This window comes from Protomyctophum parallelum, assembly GCF_964188405.1.
Source record: "Protomyctophum parallelum genome assembly, chromosome: 5".
In the NCBI taxonomy this organism is placed as follows: domain Eukaryota; kingdom Metazoa; phylum Chordata; class Actinopteri; order Myctophiformes; family Myctophidae; genus Protomyctophum; species Protomyctophum parallelum.
The window spans coordinates 3,031,244-3,041,984 of NC_139702.1; the positions used below are offsets into that span (position 1 = coordinate 3,031,244).

Below are 10,741 nucleotides of genomic sequence, written 5' to 3' on the forward strand. Positions count from 1 at the left end.
TAGAAAAACGGTTTTCCAGGCCGGGAATTCAAGGTTTGGAATTAATCAAATGTTTTGGAAAATGCTTGGATATACATTGTTTTTGGTTGATATTAAAAACGTGTCCCAAAACATGTCACGTAGTAAGATGATGTGCTGTGAAATAGATCTACAAGATAACATGTTCCACCGTGACACGTTCTTGTCACGTGACACTGGTAATGAATTTAATTCAATAGTAATATCAAATACGCACCGATAAGAGCAAATGAGAGGGTTCATGTGCACGTTGTTTTATTGCATGGAAGAAAAAAAACCCAGATCAGACTTTCATTCATTTTCAGCATGAGCACCAATTAAAACCCTCAGTGCCAATTTATCCATTGGTAACATTCTCAGAGTTACAGTAAATTAACCCTGAGGACTTAACGGTACACACTGGGCTGCTCAATTCATACAACTCAAAAGTGATGCCAGAAGAATATGGACAGTAGACTGATGGCCTCCTGACAACAAAACAAAAGCGCAGCATGGTAAGTGAAGGGTCAATCAGTTAAACACACGTACACAGAGTTAGTAATAAAATGCCCCTTCAGGGATACCACTTTACAGTGTTGAGGACAAACAGCAGAACTGAACAGGCGATGATGATGACGGCACCAACCACTGTTGGTGTGAAACGGTACATTTTCGTCATTTTACAAATAAAATAAAGTGGTCAGACAATTAGCCACGGCCACGGCTAAATGTCCAGAAAAACACATGATCCTGCACCATTCAGCTTTATCATAAAATAAATGAGCAATTCCAGTGCATAAGAATTACTGGTAACTTTGTGTTGTCTCCAAAACAAATACAAAAACAAAACATGGAATGGATAGTACCTATAACAAATAACTAGGATGCTCTTGTAGCCAACAATATTAAAAGGAAAATACTAAATACTGTAGCAGCATAAAACATTTGACCATATTTCCGATCATGCATTTATAATATTTCAGACTGGCATTTGACTTGGAATGGTGGGTATTGTAGGTATGCTATATGGACCGTCTGGGTGGCCCTGTCCAGAATTTAGACTACTTTTGAAATGTTTTAGTAATGCACAGTAATTAATAATAATGCACAGTAAAATCTGTAGTTATTTGAACTCTGACGGGCCCCTTGAAAGCCAAGGGTATGAAACCGTGGGCTGATTGGTTTCAGCCAGTACAGGTTAAAAACTACAGCAGGGTACACTCTCAAAGTTAAATTAACGTTTTTTTTTTTTGTCTGATCAGCCTGTTACAGCATGGACTGGAGAATAGTGTGTAAATAGTCTTTTTTTCACTCACATATTCTGCTGTTAGGATGAAAATTATTGCCTGCATGATACACAGAAAATAATCTTAATTTAAGTCTTAATTTAACACCATGGTGCTGAACTTGCACAACAATCAAAAGTTTAAAATGGTGGACGGTACAGACTATTCTGCTGACGTCGTTTGCTAAACACAAACAAATAAAATGAATTAATGCTAGAAATAAAAGGAATGTCAAAACATGCATGCTCATCTCAGCATGTCCTGAAAGGCATTGCACAGTAAATGACCTTGGCTTTAACACCACCACCTGGCTCCCTGGTGTTGCACCCCTTAAAACTTCATTTACATGCCAGCACAAAACCCCCTCAAACATCTACTTATGTACATTTTAGAATTACATTTATATTAAAATCTTTAAAAATGCAATTTAGCAAATTAGATTAGGTATATTAAAAAAAAAGAAGGAAAAAGTCAAAATTCTAAACGAAATTACAAAACATGTTCCCTTATTCGTCAATTTCACTGCATGGTTTCACTAAATCAGGATGTATTCAGTCAAACGTCATGTTTTAATGGGTTCAGAAATGGAAATGACAATGCCATGAACCCACACAAACTGCACATCTACACAACATATTCACAAGCCTTTGAACTGATCTAAATGTTGGCTCCACTTACATCCTCAATGAAACACATGCTCCAATTTTGGCTTTGCGCGATAAGTGTCAAGTGATGAAAGTGACATCAAAACAACCCAGAATGTGTCACCGTAGGCCTTCTGAGGGTGTCGCAGATGCCTACATAAGATGTTGCATACTCTTAATTGTTTAATTTGTTTGAGAAGATTAAATAATTATGGCGATGCTTTCGGAGAGTTGCAGTCTGAATGCTCTATTACTAAACGAAATGTTGACGCATCGTTTGACACTTGTCGCTCAAAGCATACACTAACCATTAAGGACTTTACACGTGCGACTATATTCGTGCGGTTAATTTGCCTGAAACAAAATGTTTTCGCAAATATAAAGAGACAGTTTTTTATTCAAAATGAGGTCGGGTTTTCACCGCAAATTAAGGCATCAACCTGTATGAATGAGGCATTAAACTATATGAATATTTATGGGAAATTCTCGCGAGCAATTTCTGGACAGTTTATTTGTCGTGCCCCTGGTGTATAAAGACCTTTAAGCGTACACATGCTCACTGTTTCGCTTTCCAAATGGAACATCCCACTTGGCATCCATATTTGGGACAATAAGCGGAAATGTAAAGACAATTCAAAACAATTTCACAAAATCTACAAGCACACAAAAAGCTGCAGTGCGTTGTGAGCTTATAGATCTGCTATTTTTTGTTATTTGTCATACAAGTAGCATATATAGTTATTAAGTTCACACTTCCTCTACTGCCAGACAGTCAGGGTGCATGGATTTGAAATGGAGAGCTTTAGTGTTATAGTCTGTAATCTGATTCAGAGGGCTTTCCATCCTGCCGAAAACAAAAATAACATTCCTTTGAAAATATGAATCCCATGTCGGTGTAGAAACATTGTGGAGGACTCGGAGGAGTGAAGAAACGCTTAAAAAAAAACGAGAGAGCAAAAGAAAACAACGAGGAATAGAAGTTAGGATGAAACATTTCATCCCAAACAGCCGAGGCGTTCCGAGAGAGATCCTTATTTGTCCTTCTTTGATTCCAAATCCTCCACCTGGGCGCCTTCCTGCTCTGGCTCCTCCTCCTCGAGGACGGGCGGGAACTGTGATTGGATGGCCTTGTCGCCCTTGACTTTGTTGAGCTTCTTGGATTTCTGGTAGAGCTCGTTGATGTTGAACTCTCTGATGATGTTCTCCTGTTGGGAAGGAAGGGAGAAGGTTTGTTCAAATAGAACAGTGGTTCCAAAACCTTTTATAGAACAGTGGTTCCAAAACCTTTTATAGAACAGTGGTTCCAAAACCTTTTATAGCCCACGGCCCAAAAGAGAAATTAGACGTTAGCCCGGGACCCAAACTAGTGAAAATAGCAGATCTACAAGCTCACAATGCGTCACTTCACGCTGCATGTGATCGCTGTGGTCAGGTGGCCATATCAATTTGGAGGTGCTTGACACAAACATTTTTGAGAACCTATTTCCCCACTGTAGCTGTCCCAGCAATGGGTATTTTGTAATATTCCATTTTATTGCGTACCTTTCTGAAATATGTGAACATTATATGTATGTTTATTTGGGTACATATTGTATTTGCATGCTGTGTGTGGTGCCTGGTCCTTTGTTGTGTTCATTATGACCTAGAAGGGCATGCAGGAGCAGAGCCCTGTGATTAGAGTGAGGCAGCATTGATTGCACCTGTGTGAGCTGAACTCAGTCAGAACAAGCTGGAGTTTCAGTGGTGCAAGGAGCTCTTCCCACGTCTAAAAGAGTGTCCTTAAATAAAGAATATAAGAGAAGATAACGTAGCTCTCCTAAAATAATCTGCAGAAGACGCACACGGTATGTTACATGTTGTTGTTTTCTTTGTTTGTAAACAGTGTTGTTTGTGTACATCTCATTGTGTTTGTTTACATATAATAGGGACATCATGATTGACTGACAACAACAAGGACGTTCATATTTCATGTTTCATTGTGTTTAAAAGGATATTGTTATGTTTTGTGTTGCAGTTTTTCACGTTGTCTTGGGGAAATAAACAACCTCGAGATATCAGTTGGTTTGTTATTCTGCTGGTTATACCCACACACACACCTCTGTAAAGCTCCAGGACACTGCTCTGCCCTTCTTGTCCACCTGGGGGCGCCTCATCACCTCCTTCCCTCCCTGAAAAAGCACCAAGGAAGGCAGCTGCTTGGACAGAGGGGAGGCTGACACTCTGTACCTGGAGAAAGAAAGACAGAGGCCGGGATGAAATAAGGGAATTGAATATGTTCTACCACCATCTTTCCTCTGGGATGATGAGCTGGGAAGAGACCATGTTATATGACATGAACATCTATTTACTGAAAGACAAGAAAATACTTACTTTTTGGACACCTCTCCATATCGTCCAATATCCACCTTTCCAAACTTGAGGCCGGCACAATTATACCTGAAATGTTGAGTGAGTATATATAAATTACTTAATGACCGTCCTAGACTAGAAAACATGGCATCTCTATAATCATTTTGCAGACGCTGATCGCATTGGGGGGGGGAAATAAAGAAGGATGTTTGAAATAAATATTGTCACAGTCACAAATTATTTCCATTAAGCAACTAATTACTAATCTTACTTTAGGGAGAGATCAGCATAGACTGATGCAAAGGACTGGCACTCTGGAGACCAGTTGGCGAAGAACTCCACGATCCACGTCACTCGACTGTCTCTCTCCAACTCGTCCTGAATGTACAAACACAGGTGAGAACATCGTTAGGATCATGGCAATTATTTTGAATAGTGGGCCTGAATAGTGGGCCTGGACGGGCGGCATATGCTGCAGTAACAGCATTGCTAACACTAGGGGCAGTAAAGGAGTTAAAAAGATCTACAATTAAAAGCAGTGGCGTCATGCTCGTAGAACGCAGTACCACGCTGTGGTACCAGTATGTTTTTGACGTGCACACGCAGGGACGGAACGGTGCATGTGCGTGCTAGAATGCGTCCCCCTAGATTGAAGATGCACCTAACGCACCTGGTGACGCGAGGTTCTTCTTGTTGTTCTGCACACCAGAAGAATGCCTCCTCCTCCATCAAAGAACAGATTCATTCGTCCAAAGCAAACTTTTTAGTTTCGCAGTAAAGATGTTTATCTGACTATTTTAAGTCTACTTTTGTGTTTGTGTCTAAAACTCTCACACACTATTCAACAATAGGCTTAGGCTATATCAGCCGTTCTGTGTGCATGCCGTGATGCACACATACATGCACGTGCACGCACGTGACATCATTAAAACGCTGTGGTACCAGTAATAAACATGACACCACTGGTTAAAAGGATACTAACTAAAAAGATACTTACCAGGGTGCACTCGATGATAAAAACCTGACGATAAAAAGGTAGATTAAAACCCATAGGTTCAAACCCATAGGACCTGTAGCCTAAATTAAAGGGTATTTCACCCAAAATATTTAAAGGGTTTAATTTGAGAGATCATAGTGATCTAATCACTGACTACAAGTTACACTGTTTGAGCTCATTGTTATTGTTTACTGGGGTGTGTGTGTGTGTGTGTGTGTGTGTGTGTGTGTGTGTGTGTGTGTGTGTGTGTGTGTGTGTGTGTTTTGTTTGGTATCATTCATTCAACTATTTTTCTAAACAAGCCGGCCCTTTCTTTATTACACGCTACATACTGGTGTGGTCTCATAATCATTACTCTTTTATGCTCCCAGAGCCGAACCTTACTGAATACTAGTCCAGATTTAATACCTTGGTGGTATTTTTATTTAATACATTGGTGGTCACAGGTCCATTATACACAGGTATTGCCGGTACACGTGTTACAGTATCCACACGATAAGAAAAAGCAACAAAAAAAGATCACAGAATATATATTTTCCCAGTGGATAAACAATAGCTTTGAAGAGACCTTCTCTTCATCAACCAGTGCAGAGCTTTTGTAAATGAGCTGGATTGGTGCATGCTTTAGCCGCGTTTCTACTCACATCGATGGTTTTATCACTGAAGTACTTGATGTATTCTGGTCCCATGTAGAGAGGAGGCTTACACACCATCAGAAACACTGCAACAACACAAACCATTCATTCAACAGTGTAGTATATTAGTAGTATATCTGAGGCCTGTGTGCATGAAAGACCCACACCGTATCACAGTCACTGCATACATACAGGCTATATAATATGCTGGTGCTGTAGTGATATTTATATAGTTAAAATAATGATTAAATAGATCTACATTCCAACAGCAATCACAAACCCCTACACAAATGTATTATATATACATACATCTTCGTGTTTAAGCACAAAATACATACATGTTTGAAAACACACACATTTTCTGCGTGAAGTGTGCACGCTGTCCGGGCCCCCATACAAAATCATTAGACAGTTGTGGCCCCTGGACTAATCTAGTTGAGACAAATTTGGAACTGGAATGCAATGCAATTGAAGTTGATAATTAACTTTGTGGGGTTCTCTCTCCTGATTGGATCAAATTGGTAACCTGACATGAACATTTATTTTCTGTTTGCTAAGGACCTGGAGAGACGGGGGTCTAACTAATGAGTTAGTTTCCATCATCATCAATATAATAAACAGTAAACATTTGCTCTCTCTGTCAGATTTAAGTCGACACCGTCTACATACATACATAAAAACACACATGACACAAACGGTCAAGTACTGACCTATGCAGAGGGTCAGGTAGAGCAGACCCATCCTGATGTCCAGTCTGAAGAACAGGATCGTGTTGGCCACCTTACTGAACAGAATGATGTTGCCCACATGCTGCTCCACCGTGACTGACACACACACACACACACACACACACACACACACACACACACACACACACACACACACACACACACACACACACACACACACACACACACACACACACACACACACACACACACACACACACACACACACACACACACACACACACACACACACACAGTATTAATGAATAAAACAAGTATATGAATAGCTGAATGAGTATAGAGGCTATCTGGGAATCAGAAGGTCCTACTGTGTATATATAGTGTCCCTGAGTAAGACACTTAAGGTCCAATGCTCCGAACACTCCACACATTCCCACACACTATATATACATATATTTGTAAGGCGTGCTGCTGTTAAGTGATGTAGTTAGTGTCTGATGTACTCAAGAGTACACACATTTTGAGCAGACTGATGTTTTTCACCTCTATTCTTATTATTCATGTGGTCTCGTGTTGCCAGACGATCATCGATCTCTGCCTACCGATAAGTCTGGCAGACATCAAACAGGTAGTTGCTGAAACTGTGTCGAGAACAGCTTCAAAACAAACCTACGCACACTTCTCTTTGGAAACCAAACCAATCACATCACTATCCCTGTGTCTTTTCTCTTGGTTTACTTTTCACCCAGTTGTAGCATCAAAAGTGGAGACGGTCATCAGTCTCTCTAGCTGAGTGAAGCCCGACACACACAGTCTGCGACGCGTTGCCGCGCGGCGCCGCCTGGAAAATAGAACTGGGTTCTATCGGCGCGCCAGGCGACGCGGCGGACGCAGCCGGTGTGTGGTGGGCTTGAAACATTTAATCGACTGACATGCGAGTCCATTATGTAACTGCAATGCGTCAGAGCTGAAGTGAAGTTGAAGCTACTGTAGGTGAACAGCTGTAGGCGTGTAGGAATTAAATGTGACATTGTGTACTGTACTCACTGGCTCTCCTGTTCTTCATCATGACGATGGCACTCAGAAACATCAGGATCTCCACCTCTCTCTGGAAGACAATAGGAGAGATTGTTATCAGCGTTTCTCCATCTGTACTACACACATAACCCTCCCTCCAGACCCTGACATACCTTAACTCATCGCAGGTGCTGTTTGCGGTGTCAACAGCAAACGGCAACCTCTCTTTTCAGATAGTGGCTCTCAAACGGAGCCTCAAGGGCTCCCAATATCGCTCTGAAACTGAAAGGGCACCTACGGATGGCTGCGATTCGAAACTGGCCCCCGTAAATAAAGTCTGAGTCCTGTTATTGTAATGTAATTCTATGCCAAATCTAATAATATATTTTTATGAGGGTCCCTGGCACAAAATCTTTTCAACTGGTGACATTTCATGCCCCTTGACATGAAAATGATTGAGAAGCACCAATGTGTCCTCTCCTCCATTTCTGTGTGACAAGAAAAGTACCACAACCTTCATGGAAGGTCCACGGCTGGAACATAAGTCACACTAACGTCTTAAGAGTTACAGGTCCATGTACGATAGTTCCATTTGTACACAGTACTCAGAGTTAAATTAAATATAATGCATCATGGGTCCATTAGTTCTGCTAAATGTTATATCGGTCTCAGAAAGTGCTCCCCAGGCCTCCACTATAATGCAGACAGGCCTAGGTCTGTCATTATATTGTATCCCGGTCAGAATATATCAAATATGATAAGGTCTACACTCAGCCTGTAGACTGACCTGACATTTTGTACCGTTAGGCCTATCATAATGTGTCCTCCTCATGAGTGCATAATGTAAACATTGTTTTACAGTTTTTCAGACAAAATATCTTAAAACGGCCCAGGCCGTAGCGTAGCGGTCTGGGCACCGGACTGGTAATCCAGTCGCAGTGTGCCGCGGGTTCGACTCCCGGACCCGACACGGCCTTTACTGCATGTCATTCCCCCATCTCTCTCCCGTTTCCTGTCAGCCTACTGTCTGTCCCTTCAAAAATCAATAAAAGGCGTAAGCCGCAAAAAAATATCTTAAAAAAAAAATATATATATATCTTAAAACAATAGGCCTAATACACATGTTAAATCTAATCTACCTGGTTAAAAACCGTGGGTACTGAACATACATTCCTGACATGGACACATTTGGCAAACTAATAGGCCCAATTAGGGACTCTTCTGACCTTGGCACGACCTACACACACCACCATATCCTGTCATTGTCCTGATATATCATCATCATAGCAGAAGATCTATACCAGCTTAACCTACCACATAGTAATCTTGTAGATCTGATATGATGGATGCCACCAGTCAGTGATGAAATGCCATCATATTATTATTCATAACAGTGGTTTTCAACCAGTGGTCCGGGGACCACCAGTGGTCCTTAAGGGGGTCCAGGTGGGAGTGGGACCCAGCTAAATGATGGAGTTGGTATACCAAATGGAACTTTAGCTTTAACTCGTCTTGAGTGTATATAAAATGTTTTACGCTCTCTTGAGTTAAATATTGTTAAACATGTGTACTACTTAATTTACAAGAATTCTGCACAATTAGAGAATGTAGAATTGGTATGCTATCTCCTATGGTATACTAGCCCTCCAAGCAGAACCCAATGCTACTGAAGTTTCTGACAGAAAAGCTTTATGTAGGGTTCCGAGAGGGGCTAATGGTATACCAACATCAATACTAATACAGCATGGAATTGTGGACAAACTCTTATCCAACGACACAACACAATATTCTAAGTTTTGGGTCTGAGAGGCTAAATCTCATCAAATGGTGGACCGTGGCCCAAATGCCGAACAAATAATGGAACTTGACATGAAAAGGGTTGAAAGCCACCGTCATAACTCCTAACAGATCGCTTTGGTGGGCTGGGCGCCACTGCCACCCATTGTCTACTGCTCTTCCATCATTCGGATCACAGCATCACACACACTTACCCAGTCAAAGTCGCAGGAGTTGCCGTCCTCTCTCTGGGTGTCCAGGCGGTCACAGACGCCGGGTGTTTTGCGGACGGCCAGGAAGGCGACGGACATGAAGAGAGAGGCCACATAGTAGGGCTTCAGCAGCCACTTGTACACCTGCGGCAGATGATAGAGGAACGCCAACAGGGGCGTCAGCAGCGCCATGGTGGTTCTGCTTCTTACGAAACCTTCTAATATATATTAGACTAAAAGAACTGGAATGATAATGCTAACGCTAAGGCTAAACTGTGTGTCTGTGTGTGTGTGTGTGTGTGTGTGTGTGTGTGTGTGTGTGTGTGTGTGTGTGTGTGTGTGAGCTGCTGCTTTGCTATGGTGACTGAGCTGAGAATTAAAACACCCCGGAAGGAAGTGGCGGAGGTCACCGAGGACGAAGTGCTGAAGATCGGCGCAGATTGGCTGCTTGGGAGACTCGGTCGGTGCGCATTGGTTGACAGGTTTGGTTTTTATTTGCTGTTCCGTGCTCATATCCGGCCTAGAGACCGCCTACTGTATCCGGTGGTTTCTCGGTTTTATCTTTGAGTTATGTGCTTGCACACACTGACTGTTTCCGTATCCGCTCTCGACCGGATATGCACGTTGTAAAGCGAGTTGATGTCCAGTCTATGAGTCTAGTCCTATGAGCCTATCAGGCATCGCCAGACTGTAAGGAAAGGAAAGGTACTACCGGTATGTTTACCCGTCCCAGGGTAACTGGACTATTGTTTACAGCCGGTCCAGAATGGGACCAATGGTCCGCCGGACCATACAGCGTAGCCCACTATAGCCAGAGTCCAGCAGTGGTGGGAAAAGTACTAAAGGGTTTTTACAAAAGTATACTTCATCAGTTCACTTTTAAGTATCAATACTGCAATGTAGGAATACTCTGTTACAAGTAAAAGTAGGCTACTCGATGCAGACTGTCCCATTTAATGTTTACACACACACACACACACACACAAGATATCAATCATTTTATTTTTCTATTTTCTATGTACCGAGAGATCACTCGATACAGCTATATAGTGCAGGAATATACACAATGATAATTCGTCTTTATGGGTGCGTTCCATCCTTCTATCACAGAAGCGCACGAATCTTAATTGCACATTTGT

The 10,741-nt window shown here is 41.8% G+C and overlaps 1 protein-coding gene across 1 annotated transcript; it reads right to left on the bottom strand.

Moving 5' to 3' along the window:
• Positions 1-251: 251 nt before the first annotated feature.
• On the bottom strand, positions 252-9,904 carry tmx2b (thioredoxin-related transmembrane protein 2b). The gene is made up of 8 exons (XM_083764696.1): positions 9,606-9,904; positions 7,645-7,705; positions 6,619-6,732; positions 5,918-5,994; positions 4,548-4,654; positions 4,298-4,363; positions 4,024-4,153; positions 252-3,132 (listed from the first exon to the last, which is right to left on the bottom strand). Exons 1-8 carry the CDS (start codon positions 9,792-9,794, stop codon positions 2,959-2,961), a joined length of 918 nt encoding a protein of 305 aa, XP_083620822.1. The 5' UTR covers positions 9,795-9,904; the 3' UTR covers positions 252-2,958.
• Positions 9,905-10,741: the final 837 nt, after the last annotated feature.